The sequence below is a fragment of the Diabrotica virgifera genome, chromosome 7 (assembly GCF_917563875.1).
Source record: "Diabrotica virgifera virgifera chromosome 7, PGI_DIABVI_V3a".
Classification (NCBI taxonomy): domain Eukaryota; kingdom Metazoa; phylum Arthropoda; class Insecta; order Coleoptera; family Chrysomelidae; genus Diabrotica; species Diabrotica virgifera.
The window spans coordinates 44454101-44473731 of record NC_065449.1 but is presented as its reverse complement, the minus strand read 5'-3'; the positions used below and the strand labels follow the sequence as shown (position 1 = coordinate 44473731).

The 19631-nt window shown below is 34.1% G+C and overlaps 1 protein-coding gene across 2 annotated transcripts in view; it reads left to right on the top strand.

Annotated features, from left to right (window-relative positions):
* The window catches only part of LOC114335209 (myotubularin-related protein 13), an 89449-nt gene that overhangs the window by 23394 nt on the left and 46424 nt on the right, over positions 1 to 19631 (top strand). Inside the window, exons 5-10 of one of the 2 annotated variants that reach the window (XM_028285406.2) lie at positions 1950 to 2411; positions 3339 to 4027; positions 8395 to 8488; positions 10587 to 10934; positions 15465 to 15856; positions 17604 to 17896. In XM_028285406.2, the coding sequence (XP_028141207.2) occupies positions 1950 to 2411; positions 3339 to 4027; positions 8395 to 8488; positions 10587 to 10934; positions 15465 to 15856; positions 17604 to 17896 (2278 nt within the window). Of the gene's footprint in view, positions 1 to 1949; positions 2412 to 3338; positions 4028 to 8379; positions 8489 to 10586; positions 10935 to 15464; positions 15857 to 17603; positions 17897 to 19631 lie in introns of both variants that reach the window. The other variant, XM_028285405.2, reaches the window with a different exon arrangement.

Sequence of the window (19631 nt, the reverse complement as noted above, 5' to 3'; positions counted from 1 at the left end):
TTTGAAAAAGTCTGTCCGGTGGTTTTTATTCGTACACATGCCTGAGTTTCATCGATTGTGGCTTTAATGAGTCTTATTAGCTTGTGTGGTATTGTCAATTTAGAAAATATATAGTATAGTTTGTTCCTTTTGACTGAGTCGTATGCCCGTTTGAAGTCTACAAACACGTGAACATTAATATCGTGTTCCCATGATTTGCTTAAGATCTGTTTGACTGTAAATATTTGATCCAGTGTCGATCTTCCCCGTCGGAAGCCCGTCTGATACTCTCCCATAGTATTTTCTGCTAGTGGTTGGAGCCGCTGGTTTATAATATACGTGAGGACTTTATATGCTGTACGTGCGACAAGCGAGTGGTGACGGCTGACCTTCTCGTATTCTGCATTTGTCGCTGTGTATTTTCGCTCAAGGTCACGCGCCAGCACTGGCTTGTCGGCTTGTACATAGTAGAGAGATTCCACTGTAGTTTTTGCACTGGAGTTTGTCTCCTTTTTTGTAGATCGGGCATACTATACTTTTCTTCCAGTCGTTGGGTATTTTCTCTTCTTGCTATATGTCTTTGATGAGCGCGTGGATGTGACTTGCTAAATGGTCGCCACCTACCTTATACAGTTCTGCTGGTATTTCGTCAACTCCCGGAGCTTTATTGTTTTTCTGGGCCTTAATAGCTTCGAGAGCTTGCTCTATAGTTGGAGCTTCTACTCCATCATCTACTTCATTCTCTTCTACATAGTTCATACCCATTTCATCTTCCATGTCTACTTGTGTTCCAAGTAGGGTCTGAAAATAATGCTTCCAGGTTTCTGTGACTTTCTGTTGGTCACTGATTATTTGCCCTCTTTCATCTTTACATAGACTTGTTTGAGGTTTATAGCCACTTCTTGTCTTTTTTAAGTATTCGTATGCCCCTCTAATTTCGTTGTTTTCGAAATTTTTTTCCATTTTTTCTATTTGTCTATTTCCTTAGGCTCTCTTTTTCTTTCTACATATCTTGTCGGCTTTCCGTCTTGCGACTTTAAATAATGTTCTTCTTTCCCGTGTGTTTCTTGTTATGTACCTTTTGTGTGCTTCATTTCTTTCCTCTATTGATTGTCTGCATTCGTCATCAAACCATGCTCCTCTTCTCTCCCTTTTCTTGTTTCCCAGGGTGGACGCTGCTGCTGTCAGTGTTTTGATATTACTCCATTTGCCCTCCATGGAGTGCAGTTCTAGCGTCCTTAACTCATTTACGACTTCTTGTTTGAACTTCTCTTTACATTCCTGGATCTTCAGTTTTTCCAGGTCCAGTTTGTTTGTTCTTTGTTGTCTTTCGATTCTTTCCCTGTTAACTCTGCATCTAAATTTGGTTTGTAGTAAAAGATGGTCTGATCCACAGCATGCTCCTCGTCGTGTTCTCACATCGGAGATACTACTGGCTGCCCTTTTGTCTATCAGCACATGGTCAATTTGATTGGTTGTGATTCCATCTGGTGAAATCCATGTCATTTTATGTGTGTCTTTATGTGGGAAGCATGTGGAACTTATAATGTTTTTACTGGTGGCAAAATTTATCAAAAACTCCCCATTCTCGCTTGTTCCATTGTGCAGTGAGTGTTTTCCTATTGTGCCATAGAACTGCGGCTCCTTGCCTATTTTAGCATTCATATCACCCATTATAATCTTGATGTCATTTTTTGACGCATTATCATATACTATCTCCAGCTGTTGGTAGAAGCTTTCCTTTGTATGTTGCTCTTGTTCTTTTGTTGGGCAGTGTATCGGCAGAGTGTCGATAACGATTAAAGTAAACTGTGAATCTGAGGCATATTCATGTCATCGGGCGATGCTTGGACTATATTATTTAGTTGATTTTACAATATTCGAGTATATAATATTTGAGTATTTTATTTTGTTACTAATACTTTTCTCTTAATTTATGGATTGCTACACCTAAATTTTTGTCATTTCAGAACTGCCTGGGAATAATTTATTCCGTTTACATAGAAAATATGCCAGTGCCACTTGAAACTTTAGTAGGAAATATATTAGGCTGTATTCAAGTTCCGCCGCCTGGTGGGCCCCAAGTTAGATTCAGTATAGGAGCAGGAGACCGCCAAGCTTTACAACCTCCTCTATCGCAGTCTCTTCCTGTAACTCACTCTTCCGTGAGTTTACTGTTTCAGCAACTGGGCATTAGCAACGTACTCAAACTGTTCTGTGCGATAATGACTGAGCACAAGATACTGTTTCACTCGAAGAGTTATAATAGGTTAACTGAAGCTTGTAGGGCTCTTATAGCATTGATGTATCCGTTTCGTTATACTCATGTATATATACCGTTATTGCCAGCTCCGTTGGTGGAAGTTTTGTCTACGCCCACGCCGTTTATAATGGGGGTTCATTCATCGCTGAAGTCAGAAGTAGCTGAAATGGTGAGTATTTCTTAAGAATATTTTATTTTGTTTTATTGTTGGTTCTTTACCTTCCAAAAAAGCCAAATCCACAACACTGTAACGAGTTCCGTCTGATAGACCTTAAAAGTCTTGCAGTAAAAGTCCTATTAAAAGTCGTACATAACCTAATCTATAAAAAGCACGAGACAATCATCAGAGATGATCAGTCTGGAATCAAGAACGGGAACGAGCGAGTTTTCTCTTCAGTTTACTAATTCTGGTCCAAAAATGCTACAACCTACAGAAAGATAATAATAATTATATGATTCATAGACTTTCGGACGGACTAGACAAGTTCGTCTGGATGGGAAAGACATCAAACTACTAAAAAACTTTGAACGTACTGGAACCAAAACGCCAGAGTTAGAATCGAAGGTTCACGTCCGCAGAAGTACAAAATTATGAAGGAAGTTAGACAAGGATGTGTTCTGTCACTCCTACTATTTAATCTTTAGTTCAAGTTTCTATTTACAGAGGCACTAGAGGATTCCAAGGATCGAGTCAAGGTGAATGGCGTAAATATCAACAGCATCAGATACGCCGCGCCGATGATACGGGGTTGATTGCGGATTCCGAATTGGGTCTACAACGACTCATCGACAGGAGCAACTCGGTCTTTGAGCAATTTGATATGAAAATAAAGATAGAATGGTTTAATTGCTCGTCTAACCACCCTTTGGGGATAGCAGTGAACAGAGTTCAAGTACTCATGATGATCGCCTACCTTCAAAAGAATACGGCACCGGAACAAGAAGTAATACTGTGCAGTATACCCAGACAAAAACTCGGATTGGTTTGGGTATCTCGACTATTCTGTTAACAACTAATATGTATGCATGTTTTATATGATTATATTTATTTTACTTTACTGGATAGTCATTGTTTAACATTTAAATATTATTTTAGATGGACGTGATAGTAGCAGATCTCGACGGAGGATCCATCACCATTCCAGATGGAGTCTCTCTTCCGCTTCTTCCAGAACCATTACTCAGCACAACGCAAGAAGCACTCAGTATGATATTACAACCAGAACTAACATTCGCAGACCACGCCTTTCCACCGTTATCAGTTCGCGCTCCTCAGTGTATCATGTTAGATAAAGAAATTCGCGCTATTTTTATGAGGACGTTCGCTCAGTTACTACAAGGGTACCGTAGTTGTCTCACAATCATTCGAATTCATCCAAAACCAGTTATAACGTTCCATAAAGCTGCTTATTTAGGTGAACATAATTTAAAAGACTGTGATTTTACAACGAGAGTTTTGGATTGTATGTTTTTTACTAGTTTTGTTTCTGAACGAGGACCACCGTGGAGGCCGTGTGATATTTGGGACGAGCTGTATAGCAACCTTAATGAATTATTGAAGACTGAAGTACAAGATTCTCGGTTGGTCCTCATTCATATTCAGGAACTAGCCACTCAATTATACACCAATGAGATTCCTAACCCGCAATCGTACGCTCAGAAGATTTTGGTTCCACCTGAAGGAGCCTTTGCGAGGATTCATCAGCCACATTTTCCAACCATTCAGGGAGAAAAAGTGCAGGTTATTATTGACGATGGGCTTTCAAAAAATAATATAAAATCCAGGTAAGTAGGTGGTATCCTGTGGACCACATGTACTACAGATTTTCAAATATAGCCCTTTACATAGCTTATCTTGTTTGGAATTTGTGTGTGGGTGCCATTTTTTTGCTTCGCTTCGCTTTAGACTTTAGAGGGTACTCCCGTTAAGATAGGCAATATATTCTCGCTCCCAGAATTCAAATCTTTTCATTACTTTTTTTTTAAAAAGGCGTATACATCTTTTTGGATATAGCTACAGGTCTATATTTTTTTTATTTTGTGTATTTTATCGAATACTATAGTTCTAATATTTTTCAGTTTTCCGTAAAGTGCGCCACGTTCAAAAACCCGAAAAACTGTTTTCTTGGGGATTTCCCCGTTTTATAGACGTCAAAATAGATCAAATTAAGGTTTCTTTTATTCGCGGTGTGTAAATAGCGGAGAAATATTGCAACTTTCTTAAATAATTCATATTGTCAATTGAAATTGTCAAATTGACGTATATTTCTTACCTACTGTCATTGAAGAAGAAAAATTATATATTGCTAAAATTATATACATATTGTATTTTGCTTTCAGTACTGCATTTTAATAACCAATTTATTTACTACATACAGTTGAGTCCGCGAGTCTTTACCCGTGCGTCATCATTTAAAGCATACGAAATAAGTCGGAAATCTATTTCACGCAACAACAACTGACAGAAAGTGGCTACTGTTCTGATTACGGGTTTTATTATAAAATTTGACGTTATCAAATATATAGGATGTCAAATGTAAGTTTTACTTCAAAATTTTTGTGCAGAATTACAGTTATATTTGAAGTAGCTTAATAAATTCTTTTATTATTATTGATTAATAAATAAATAAACAATTTATAAAAAAAATTCAATAACATATTTTATTTTTGTTATTTTATTCACTTTGACGTTATGACGTGTGAATGACGTTAGCTTTGTATATTTTAAATATTAATTGCCAAAATATAATTATTTACCTACCTTAAAATTTCAAAGCCTAATATAAAATTAGTTGTGAAAACAACTGTTTGTGTAATATAAAGAAACTTCAAAACGCAAAAATTCGACAAAAACCGCAAAAAATTCAACTGACTGACAGTCACAAAAGTAAACAAAGCAGAAACGTCAAACAAATTGTGCTTAAAATATGAAAACATACCGAATCGTATTTTTTTGTACCTATCTCTTTTCAATGCACTGAGTCTAGATGGTTCATAAAAATAACATGTGTTTTTACTTAATAACAAACGGGAGATGGTTTGTCATGAGTTTCACGCGTGGAAGAGAATGATGCTAGATAAAAAGTATGTGTTTTATCTCGCCAGGTATTAATGACGCACGGGTAAAGACTCGCGGACTTAACTGTACAATAGGGAACTTGCACATTTTTTTTATTACATAGTAATGATCAGTTTTGTATAAAAATGAGATTTCCAAAATTTTACGCTTCAAAAACTCATAATAACTTAGAAGTACAAATTTAAAGTCTTCTGTATTTTAAAATAGTTCAAACGACCCGTGACCTCACACAGTTTAACTATATGGTTCCGTTTATGGTTATAATTAGGTATATTCTTCTTCTTTAGTTAATTGGCCTCCACCTGCTTGGGTATACTTCGTTGCGGAATAAAGGAAAATATTTATATTCTATTTATAACATTTTTTCGAATTTAAAATTTTATGCAAGTTTCCCTATTGTTTACATTTTAATAACACAGCCTGAATCTTATTTTTTCTTCTCATTTTTTGAATTTTGGCCTTGACAATTATCTAGTAACGAGGACTAATATAATTGGCCAATATAATTAAAAGTGCAAACAAAGTTGCTGAGCGTAGAAACCAGGTGTCGCTTTTCCGAACTTGCACGGTCCCAATAGATTATAATATTATATAATTTGAAATAACTGAAAATTATTCAAACCCCCAAAAAACCTTCCACGCTTTTGGGGTGTGGACAACTTTGATATAATGGACTGTAATATAATCAGAAACTTCTTGTATTTAACTAAAAAACTAATTACAATTGGTAAAACTAAAATTATATGAATGACAATAATTAATGTGAGAAATATAATATTATGCATTTTTTCGATGCTTGCTTGTTTGGCCATAGAGTAAGAGCGGAATTTTCTATTAAGTAATAAATATAATAATAATAAGGAACTTGCACATTTTTTTATTACATAATAATGTTCAGTTTTGTTTAAAAATGAGATTTCCAAAATTTCACGTTTCAACAACTTATAATAACTTAGAAATACAAATTTAAAATCTTCTGTGAAAAAAAAATAATTCAGACGACCCGTGACGTCACACAATTTTACTCGATGGTTATGTTTATTGTTATATTTAGGTATATTCTTCTTCCCCTTTTTTAGTTTATTGACCTCCACCTACTTGGGTATTTGATTAAATTAATCAAATTTGATGTCTCATGGTTGAATCTTAGATTCTATACGATGCAGAGTATTTTATAAAGAATAACTTTTTTTTCGTGAAACTGATAATAAAAAAGTTATCAGTAGGTTCCAATTTACGCCGATATACTGTATAAGAGCACAAGAAAATGTTTTTGTTGAACATTTATTATTGTTAAAGCTTATTTTTAAATATACTTTAGGTAAGTTGTACAGAAAAAAGTTTTGATCACTTTGTATAAACATTTTTTTAGCAGCTAATTTTGGGTTTTTGTATTACACTTTTTTATTTTTCTTAATTTTCTCAAAAAGAAATTGTCTATTTCATTTCTAAAGTAAAATAATTTAGTGCATTTTAAAGAGTACATCCTAAGCTTAAAACAACACTTATAAAATTGTAATAGATATGTACCAACTTGAGTAATATTGTCTTAAAGTGGTAGTAATTCTGTAAAATTACGAAGTTTTCAAAAATTACATTTTTTGAGACGCCGTATCATTTGAATTACATTTTTGAGACTTTTTTGAATGAAACCTCGTTTAGTAAGATGTTTGAAAGGTTTAGTAAGTTGCGTAAATTTAAGAGTTTTATAAGTATTAGTTACACATTTTTAAATTATTTTTAAACAAAATTCATGTAAGTCTCACTTTCCGCCCACACCGTACTTATGCCCATATATTTTATTTATTTTTATTATAATCATAAGATAACTTAATTTTTCTTCTTTCATGTCCAATTCGTAAAATTTCATTTGATCGATTAGTTAATGTGTTACATTAAAATAACTCAACCGTGCACTTTGCCGAACGCTAGTTTACAGTGCGCCAATTATTATGAGAAGGGTGACTTTAGCCTTATAAATAAAAATTATACAAGCTATAGATTTAATTTTAGAAAAATCTTTATATAAGGTTTTTTTGTAAAATTTCCTGAGTTTTTCAATGGTCAAGTCAGTTTTTTTCTAAAATTTACATTTTCGGAGTTATTTAAAAAAACATCTAATTTCGCAGTTCATTTATTTAATAAAAAATGAAGCACCCACTTCTCGAGTAGAAATTTTTGATATGTTGTTTATTAAATATTTCTTAATAAAATACAAAAAGTTGTACCTTGTTTGATTTTTTCCGAAGTGAAAATCTATATACACTCCCCTATTAGTTAAAACAAAACTGCTAAGAATGCGAAACAAAAATTAATTTTTTAATGTTGTTCTGAAGCTATTTCCTTGTTGCATTTTTATAATTCACTATTTTGATTGGGAAATAAGCCGCAATTAAATTGAAAAAATAACTGTATTAACGTTTCGACGTCTAAATCGTTGTCAAAGTACAAAATATTACTAAATTAAACAAAAATGTTGTTGCTTAGTAAAAAATTCTTCTAATAATTTATTTAATCTGACTCATTTATATCGGCAATTCAGACATTTATAAATACTCACAATTCAGTGATTTACTATGGAATCTCTTCTATGGTCACCTTTGCATTTGGTTGTCTTTTTAAAGACAGATCACATGTATGATTTTTTTGTGATGGATATTCTTGAGTTGGGGTTGATTTCATGTTTGTAATCGAATGAACTATCTTTCAGTAAAGTCGTCCCAGGAACTCAACTCATAAATATTGGCAATATCATTTTAAAGTCTTGTACTTTAAAATGTATAATATATGTCTGAATTGCCGATATAAATGAGTCAGATTAAATAAAGTATTAGAAGAATTTTTTACTAAGCAACAACATTTTTGTTTAATTTAGTAATATTTTGTATTTTGACAACGACATCCGATTTGGACGTCGAAACGTTAATAAAATATTTTTTCAATTTAATTGCGGCTTATTTCCCAATCAAAATAGTTAATTAATTTTTTTGTCGTAAATGCAGTGCTTTGCTAAGTATTGTTGCTTTGTTAGTATTATGTACTGATTTACTTATTTTAGATTATCATCTTTAAGGCCAATACAACCTAGAATTGTACCTATGGGACCAAACATATCAAGTATCAGCGATAATAAAAATATTATTAGTAATTCTGCAAGGAGATTAGAGGTAAGAAAAAAATGCTTATACCATTACTACAGCCCTTTTTGTAGTTGCTCTATGTATCGCTAAGTCAGATATACAAGGAATATACATCTCTCTCCCATACTGCCTTCTCTCCTTATCGAGTATTGGACGCTCTTGCATTTCTTAGCCAAAAGTGAAAGATGGCTGATTGGATGGGTGAGCGCATCCTCTTCTCTTTTACAAGTTCGAAACTTCTACAAGTCTTTTCCATTCCTCTCTATATCTCGCTTTCCGTTTGACTTCTCCTCATCTCAGGTCAATTCTTTCATGATGTCTTGTTACCGTTCTTCTCTAGCTATTATCCTGTCTTCCTCTTTTTCTTCCGCCTGGTTGTTGCCGTCGAGTACTTGTCTGGTTATATTATTTTGGTCTTTCCTTAGTGTATGTCCAATACATTTCCATTTCCTTCTTTTAATCGTGACTGTTAGTTTTTCTTGTTTTGTTCTTCTCTATAGTTTTGCGTTTGTTATTTTATCAGGCTAGTATATTTTTAGAATTTTTCTCAACGATTTATTTCTAAAGGTTTGTAATTTTTTGGTAGTTGTTTCTTCTTGACTGTAAGATTCTGCGTCATACAATAATATACTCTTAATACAGCTGTGTTTTAATCAGCTCAATTCTAATATATCGCGTGTGTTCCAGATTTTCTTTAAGGAGTTATGTGCATGTCGTGCCTTTACTATTTTTTTTCTACACCTGATCTACTACCGCCTTTTTTCCATGATTGATCCCAGATATGTAAAGTCATCTAATAGTTCCTTTATTTGTCTTCAATTTATTTTAATTTTAGTTTCTTGGGTGTTGTTTTTTAAGTGTTTCGTTTTTTCTGTATTTATTTTAATGCACATGACATTGGACTATTCTGCAAGCTTGTCGATCTTCTTCTGCATAAGGTTGCTATGGTCGGTTAGAAGACACATGTTGTCTGCGCACTCCAAGTCCTCCAACTGGTTGTGCAAGTTCCACCTAATACCTGTTTTTTCATCGTTTAATTTCTCCATGATCCAATCCGTTATGATTAGGAATAGTATCGGTGACAGTATGCATCCTTGTTTTTCCGCTTTATGTAGCTATAGCTTCTAACATTTCTCCCGCATGTTCCAGTCTGGCTCTGTATTCTTTGTAGAATAATCTGATCATGTATTTCATCGGTAGTCCATATACTTTCAGAATCTTTCACATTTGGTCTTCAGTTTATATTTCTTTGCCATTAGCTAGTTTATTCCAAGATTAGCTCAGAGTACCAATGTGGTCGATAGTGGAGCGCTTAGCCCAAAAGCCTGCTTTGTTGCTTCTTAGTTTCTTGTCTAGCTCTGGCTTCAGCCTGCTCAATATGATCTTGAACATTATTTTGGATGTGGCGCTCAGCAGTGTTATTGTTCGCCAATTCTCGTATCTACTTAAATCGCCCTTTTTGGCATCTTAATGATTACGCTCTCGTTCCATTCCTTTGGTAGCTCCTCGTCGGCCCATATTTTGTTAAAGAGGTTGTGTAACATTTCTGATTCGTGTGTGCTGGCCTTTATTAAATCTATCGGTAGATTGTCACTTCAATGGCTTTGCCAATTTTTAGTTGTTTCAGTGTTTTGTATTTCTTCTTTCATAATTTCATCTGTGCTAATGATTAACCCTTGTAGTTCATTTTATTCGTCTATATTATATCTGGTGCTGCCTTGTGTTTGGAGTATATTTCTTCGAAGTGTTCTTTCTACTTTTTTATTATTTTTCGTTTACTACTTTTTAGTGATTTCCTGTAAAATTTCGTATGCTGATGTGTTGTGTTCTCAGGTAGTTTTCTTGTGCAGCTTTGTGAAAAATAAATAAATAATGAAAAAGTTGATGATGTGTGTCCATATTAACTAAATATTGAAAATGGGGCTACCGGTTTTGTGGTTTATTTCATATATTTTTATATACCCCATCATCAGACCCATTAAAAAAACTTTTCCTATGTATATTAGCTCATAAAGTTTCTTCTACTGGGTCTGATGATGGAATATATCTAAAAGGTCTATCTAAAATGGGTAACTTTAAGTCATCAATAATTTTCGAAAAGTTATTTATTTAATACATATTTTAGGTACTGAGAAATTGCATCAACTTTATTTTTGAAAACAAAATATCCGATGCAAGAAAGAGTTTCCCTGCCGTTTTGAGAGCTCTTCAATCCAAACAAGCTCGGTTAGCGTTCTGCGATGAACTCTCCCACCATGTGAGCGGAACCAAAGCGATGCTCGAACATCAGCAATTCGATCTGGTCATTCGTTTAATGAATTGCGCCCTTCAAGATGACTCTTCAATGGACGAACACGGAGTCGCTGCTGCACTACTACCGCTGTCGACGATTATCTGCAGGAAATTGTGCACGGGAATTATTCAGTTCGCGTATACTTGTATACAAGAGCATAGCGTGTGGAATAATCAACAGGTGAGTAACTGATTTAACTTGTGGTCCTTATTATCACAAATTTTCATTAAAGTTACTATTAGTTCGCCTTCCTCATTATCTACTTAATTAATAACAGCAGCATAACGATATTCCGTGTTTTTAATGTTAATTTTGACTATACTTAATCACCAATGAAGTGAAATAGTTTTACATCGAATGAATAAGAGCACAGAATAACAAAAACAATAAAAATTCGAAAGTTACAATATTTCGGCCATGAGACTTCCAGAGAGGTAATATAACCTTCTACACAGCAAGATCGCCGGAAGAAGAGGCCCAGGCCGAAGAAGAACATCCTGGCTCGGAAATCTTCGAGAATGGTATCAAGAGACCACCGCTAATCTGTTTAGAGCTGCCGTAAATAAAGTTATTATTGCCAGTATGATTGCCAACGTTCGATAATGGGGTACTGAACGAAGAAGAAGAATCACCACTGTTGATTGCTGTTGGTTCAGTGTAATGGTCTCTGCACTATTCTTATTCTTATACAACTTTCTCAAAAATCTCTTTTTGCGTTTTTAAACCTGCATAGTTCTATTTAAATTGTTTATTCAATGTTTTATACTTCTGCAAGTAACGTGCTCTTTCAACAAGGTCTTTGTGAGTTGTTGGAGTATCACACATTCTTGTTAGTTACATGTTAGGTGTATCATTTTTACCGTTCTTAGTTTTTTTCAACCTTTTTTATACTTTCCCTTTTTTTTTGTATTGCTGAATCATAAGCTCTTTTTATTTCAGTATCTGTTCGCGTTTTTCTATCGTTTTTTTTTCGGCTGTATCTGATGCACTTTCTGATGATCTTAAAACTAATTTTCTTGTGCCTTTTTCCTTTTCCTTTTTCTTTTAATATTCCTGCCTTTTTATTTAAAATTCTTTTTTAGTAATTAACTATTTTTAATGGGAAGTAAGCCACAATTTTACTAAAAAAATGATTTTATTAATGTTTCGACGTCCAAATCGGATGCCGTTGTAAAAATACAAAAAATATTAATGAATTAAACAAAAATGTTGCTTAGTAAAACATTCTTCTAATAATTTATTTAATCTGACTCATTTATATCGGAAATTCAGACATTTATTATACATTTTAAAGTAGAAGACTTTAAAATGATATTGCCAATATTTATGAGTTGCGTTCCTGGGACCACTTTACTGAAATATAGTTCATTCGATTACATGAAATCAAACCCAACTCAAGAATATCCGTCACAAAAAAATCATAGCATGTGATCTGTCTTTAAAAAGAACACCCACATTCAACGGTGACAGTAAAATTCTCGCGTTAGAGATTCCATAGTAAATCACGAGGGAAAACCAGGAAGAAACCTCGTGATATTATCCCGACATCGTAAGCATTAGGTCTTACTTTAGTTTACTCTCAAAACTAATACCAAATTCTGACTTTAATATGTATATGTACTTATGTTATTTAAAATTACAAATAATGTTAATAATACATAGATATATAAATAATACTAAAATATAAAATATGTACTAACTCGATATGTTATTGACTTACTAATCGTGGTATTTTCTTTCTATTCACTTCCTCGTAGTAGTACCACAATTAGTAAGTCAATAACATATCGAGTTAGTACATATTTTATATTTAGTATTATTTATATATCTATGTATTATTAATATTTATAATTTTAAGTATTAGTTTTGAGAGTAAGCTAAAGTAAGACCTAATACTTACGATGTCGGAATAGTATCACGAGGTTTTTTCCTGGTTTCCCTCGTGATTTACTATTGAATCTCTAACGCGAGAATTTTACTGTCACCGTTGTATGTGGTTGCCTTTTTAAAGACAAATCACATGCTATGATTTTTTTGTGACGGATATTCTTGAGTTGGGTTTGATTTCAGGTAATCGAATGAACTATCTTTCAGTAAAGTCGTCCCAGGAACGCAATTCATAAATATTATACATAAGTATAATATATGTCTGAATTGCCGATATAAATGAGTCAGATTAAATAAATTATTAGAAGAATGTTTTACTAAGCAACATTTTTGTTTAATTCATTAATATCTTTTGTATTTTGACAACGGCATCCGATTTGGACGTAGAATCGTTAATAAAATCATTTTTTTAGCAAAATTATGGCTTATTTCCCATTAAAAATAGTTAATTACAAAAATGCCACAAGAAAGTAGTTTCAGAACAACATCTTTTTTTAGGGTCATTTTTTACTCGTTAATATCTCAAACGCTCAGCTTTACATTTTTGTTCTAATATTTCTTCTCTTGTTTTGGTTGGCTTCTTTTTTGGTGGCATTTTGAGATGACATACGAAAGAAACGATACTGTTAATGGTCGTAGATACAGTCTGATATGTAGTCAGACTTGACCAACCTTAAGCAAACAGTCCCTGTGGTATGGACAGTCCCCTGTTGTAGAAAATAGTAGGGAACTGTAGCCAGCGGACTGTTTTTTTACGTGAACAGTTGACTGACCAATTCCTCGTCAGCCGTAGTGGTTGGGTGAAAAAACCCACGCCATGAACAAAGTTTTAATATGTTTGTAACGTTTGAGTGGCTGTTTTTCATGTTTTTTTCCTGTTCTGGGGTTGCACAAGAGTCAGCTGAAGCATTGAAACATATTGTAATACGCTTAGAATTCTAATGTTCAATAAGATGCTCACGCATAAGACTCCAAGTAGTGGTTCTTCTTTTCATATACATTGACCATTAGCTCCGATTATGACAATTTTGTCGAAATCGCTTAGCTAAGGAAATAAAATACTTTTACACACTGTAATATACAGGGTGTTAGTAAATAAGTATGAAAAACTTTAAGGGATAATTCTACATGAAAAAATAATGGCAATTTGCTTTATAAACTTATGTCCGCAAATGCTTTGTTTCCGAGATACAGGGTGTTGAAATTTTTATTTCAAACTGCCAATTTTTTTATTGCTCTAAGACCGGTTGAGATATGAACATTACATTTAGTGGGTTTTACGAGTTAGTTATTGCGCATTTTTTGGCAAACAAATATCACTTTTATATTCATCATTGGCGCGCCTACGGGTAATGGTCTGAATTTTTTTAAAGAAAAAAAATGGTATGCCACTGAGACATTTCAAATTAAAAATTATTTTTGTATTCCTCGTTTAATTTATTAGAAAGATCCTTTCTTGTATTTTTTCCTATGGTGCACCGTTTTTAAGCGAAAAAATAAAACATCTTCGAGCGTATTTTTCATTTCTTAATACATTATCAATAACTCTCCAATATAGTACTACCAAAGTAGAACAATAACAGAAAATATTACTAAAAAGATTTTAACTAGGTGCAAAGATACAACAAATGCTTAAAATTATCTCCTTTAAAGGTGACAGAATAATTTTATATTCACCATTGGCGCCCGTACAGGTAATGGTCTGAATTTTTTAAAGATAAAAATAGTACGCCACTGAGAAACGTCAAATTAAAAATCATCTTTGAATTTCTCGTTCAATTTACGACAAAAAATCATTCCTGTCTTTTTTTCATATGCGGCGCCGTTTTTATACAAAAAAATAAAACATCTTAACACTTACAAATTATTCGAGCTAGATTCCATATACATACATAGAAACTTATTTCAAATACTTTTTAAACGTTAAGATATTTTATTTTTTTTGCATAAAAACGGCGCTTCATATGAAAAAAAGACAAAAACGATTTTTTGTCGTAAACTGAATGAGCAATTCAAAAATGATTTTTAATTTGACATATCTCAGCGGCGTACTATTTTTTTCTTTAAAAAATTCGGGCCAATACCCGTACGCGCGCCAATGGTGAATATAAAATTACTCTGTCACCTTTAAAGGAGGTAATTTTAAACATTTGTTGTAGCTTTGCACATAGTTAAAATCTTTTTAGAAATATTTTTTGTTATTGTTGTAGTTTGGCGTTATTATATTGGAGAGTTCTTGATAATGTATTACGAAATGAAAAATACGCTCGATGCTTTTTTATTTTTTTGCATAAAAACGGTGCACCATATGAAAAAATGACAAGAAAGGTTTTTTATCATAAATTAAACGTGGAATACAAAAATAATTTTTAGTTTGAAATATCTGTGGCGTACTATTTTTTTCTTTAAAAAAATTCGGACCATTACCCGTAGGCGAGCCAATGATGAATATAAAATTGTTATTTGTTTGTCAAAAATGCGCAATAACTACCTCTTGAAACCCACCAAATTTAATTTTCATAGCTTAAAAGGTCTTAGAGCAATAAAAAAATTCGCAGTTTGAAAAAAAAAAAAATTTCAACACCCCGTATCTTGGAGACGAAGCATTTGCGGACATACGTTTATCGAGCAAACTGTCATTATTTTTTCATGTAGTATTACCCCTTAAAGTTTTTCATACTTATTTACTAACACCCTGTATAATTTTTTCACTTCCTTTATTCAGTCAAATGTGTACAAAATTTATCAGTCTTTCAACTACGTAACAGGAAATAATTTTTATCGAAAAAAAAATTTTTTTTGGCAAATATTTTTTGTTTACAGTTTTGGGAAGCTGCATTTTACCAGGATGTCCAGAAAGATATTAAAGCATTATACGCATCTCGAATTGACACAACAGCACCTTTTTCGGACAGCGAACTTCTCAGTCCGACTTCTAGAGATAAAGATAGTCTATGGCATCGAAGATCCATCTTTAATCCTGCCCAAGAACCGACAACGCTGGAAATAGCTGCTGAACAGATGCGCATTTGGGCTTCCATAGAGAGCGTTAAACAGATGGAACTGATAACGTGCGAAGAAAACATAATGTACAGTCAAGCCATACATTACGCTAATAGAATGGTGTATTTGTTAATTCCACTGGACATGGGCCATAAGATGAGTAAGCACGATCTGCTAGATGACGAACGAATAAGCAACAGCATCGCAAACAGGTACCTGTTTCTGAATAATCTCTCTCCTATGGCGCTATAGCCCAAGTCGGACCCTGGCTTAGCATCTCCTGACAGCATCCGCCTTCAAGTATCTCTGTCCCTGGCTGCTCTCCTCCAGATATCCACCTGCAATATCAATTTAGTATCGGATCCCATTTTCTCTATCCACCTTTTTTTTTATCTTCCTACTGGCCGATGTCACACCATAGTTCCGCTAACCGCTCTACTAGGTGTTCTGTCTTTATCTATTCTTATAAGGTGACCTACCCAGCGCAATCTTTGAATTTTTGCATGATTTGCTATATAGGGTTCTTTGTAATATTGATGCAACTCGCAATTAAACCTTCTCCACATACTATTCGCGGTGTGCAAGTACTTGGAGGGAATACGAGAAATGATTGTGCACGAATAGCGGAAAAATGTTGCAACTTTCTTAAATAATTCATATTGTCAATTGAAATTGTCAAATGGACATATATTTCATACCTACTGTCATTGAAGAACAAAAATTATATGTGACTCCACAATATTGTGACTTAAGGTCAACGAGGACAAGACCAAGTACATGGTGGTTACGAAGAACCCAAGACCAAGGGTTAGACAAAACGTAACAATTAATGAATACAATTTTGAAGTCGTCAAAGAATTTAAGTACTTGGGAGCGATCATAACATCTGAAAATAACTATGAAAAGGACGTGGCAGCCAGGATTATTGCAGGAAACAGGGCATATTACTCGTTAAGGACCCTACTTAAATCAAAAATACTCTCAAGACCAGCAAAAATAAGAGTATATAAGACAATAATTCGTCCCACAATAACGTACGGAAGCGAAACCTGGACTCTGAATCAGCGGGAAACAACAAAATTACTGGTACTTGAAAGAAAGATACTGCGAACTATCTATGGGCCTTGCAGAGAAGAGACAACAGGAGAATGGAGAAGAAGACACAATGATGAACTCCAGACAATATACGGAGATGAAAACATAGTACGCTACATTAAATCAAACAGAATACGATGGGCGGGTCACGTACTAAGATCAAGTGACGAAAGACTTCTAAACGCCACATTCTGGGAAAGGCCCGATGGAAAAAGGTCAGTTGGTCGCCCAAGAAAGAGATGGAAGGACGCAGTAGCCAGCGATCTACGCAAAATGGGAGTACAGCAATGGGAAATAGCTGCTCAAGACCGACAACAATGGAGGGAAATAGTAAACGCGGCCAAGACTCACATAGAGTTGTAGAGCCAAATGATGATGATGACTCCACAATATTGATATGATATGCAATTATTATATAAAAGTAAATTTATTAATTGTATTTTGCTTGCAGTACTGCATTTTCATAATTAATTTTATTTGCTACATACAATTCTTTACCTTTTAATAGCATAACCTCAGTCTTTCTTTTTCTTCGTATAATTTTTTTTGGGCTATGGCCTTGAAAATTATCCAGCAACCAGGACCAGTATGACTGGCCAATATAATTAAAAGTGCGAAAATAGTTGCCGAGCTATGAAACCAGGTGTCACTTTTCCGAACTTGCACGGTCCCAATAGTCGCTGATGACTCTCAATAGCCTTCTAAATATCTTTCTTTTATAATTATGTATTCATATGATGAAGATATCCATGTTTCTACGCCATATGTTGCTATTGGTCGTATGATAGTTTTATATACTGAACTTTCCTTCCCTACTGTATTTACTGTACTATCGACGTCATAATTTTGATTAATATTTTTTAGCTTTGCTGAGAGTGATAGCATAGACGCAGAATCAGGTTTTGAAGATCAAGATCCCGGTGAGACTGGCAATTCGGTCATACGGAGTGTGTCACGTTTTATTGATAAAGTTTGTAACGAAGGCGGAGTAACTAGAGAGCATATTCGTAATTTGCATCAAATGATACCCGGGGTAGTCCACATGCATATTGAGACCTTGGAGGCTGTTCATAGAGAATCAAAGAGGTTGCCTCCCATACAGAAACCCAAGATATTGACACCAAGCATGCTAGTTGGAGAAGAAACGATAATGGAGGGTAAGATAACTTTTTTTAAAATACTTTTATAGTAATGATTATATCAACTGTCATTGTAGAATGACATCAATTCATTGTTAACTAATACATATCTAGCAGAATAATATACAGTACAACCTGCCATATCCGGACCTGTCATATCCGGATCTGTCATATCCGGACTTCCCCATATTCGGACCCTCCCGGACCGGACGGTTCTGCCGTCCGGATCTACCGAAATCTACCGAGAAAGGCAGTCGTGCTGTTGAGCAACGCACCCTCTATCCCAATCCAAAAGAACTAAAAGATGGCGAAATAATGTATTATAGAATCTATTCGCGGTGTGCAAGTACTTGGAGGGGATACGAGAAACGATCGTGAGCAAATATCGGAGAAATCTTGAAACTTTCTGAAATAATTCATATTGTCAATTGAAATTGTCAAATTGACGTATATTTCATATCTACTGTCTTATTGAAGAAGAATTATATGTTGCTCCATAATATTGATATGATATGCAAACATTATATAAAATTAAATTTAATTAATTGTATTTTGCTTGCAGTACTGCATTAATAATTAATTTTATTTACTACATACAATTGTTTACAATTGGATATGGTAATTGAGTCAATACTCGCAATCTATAGTTTGTATTTTTTATTAGTTGTTATGTAATCATGGGGCAACCGGTTTCGAGTCTTACAATATATGACTCATCATCAGGCCCAGTACAAAAAGTCTTCTCTATACAAACTACAAGCTAAAAAACACAAAACGAGAGACATGTACACATATATATATAAAACATGAAAAACAACTTTGTCTTGGTTTCAATCACATACAATAAAGCCAAGCAACTGTTTAGTATTGAACTCAACAGTCCATATCATGCAAAATGAGACATTACATCATTGGGAGCGACCAATCTGATGAAAAGTACTCTACTTACCAAGCACTTTTCATCAGATTGGTCGCTCCCAATGATGTAATGTCTCATTTTGCATGATATGGACTGTTGAGTTCAATACTAAACAGTTGCTTGGCTTTATTGTATGTGATTGAAACCAAGACAAAGTTGTTTTTCATGTTTTATATATATGTGTACATGTCTCTCGTTTTGTGTTTTTTAGCTTGTAGTTTGTATAGAGAAGACTTTTTGTACTGGGCCTGATGATGAGTCATATATTGTAAGACTCGAAACCGGTTGCCCCATGATTACATAACAACTAATAAAAAATACAAACTATAGATTGCGAGTATTGACTCAATTACCATATCCAATTGTATAATGGACTCGCATTGGCAACCCTTTCAACAATTGTTTACCTTTTAATAACATAACCTCAGTCTTAATTTTTCTTCTTATAACTTTTTTGGGCTGTGGCCTTGACAATTACCCAGCAACCAGGACTAATGCAATTGGCCAATACAATGAAAAGTGCGAAAAAAGTTGCTGAGCTATGAAACCAGGTGTCGCTGTTCCGAACTTGCACGGTCCCAATAAAATGTGTCTATCGACGAAAGTTATTGACGGCGTTGATTACTGGAATGTATAAAGGAGAAAACGATTCAGAGACTATAAAAGAAGTGGTCTTGATATCCGGATTTTTTAATATCCGGATCGGTCTGTCGCCACATTGATCCGGATATGGCAGGTTTTACTGTAATTAGCTTAAAGTGACGTGAGGAGAACAAATTACTATTTAGTGTTTTCAATTTTTTCGTAGGTGTATTAGTCAGCTTCTTTTGGATC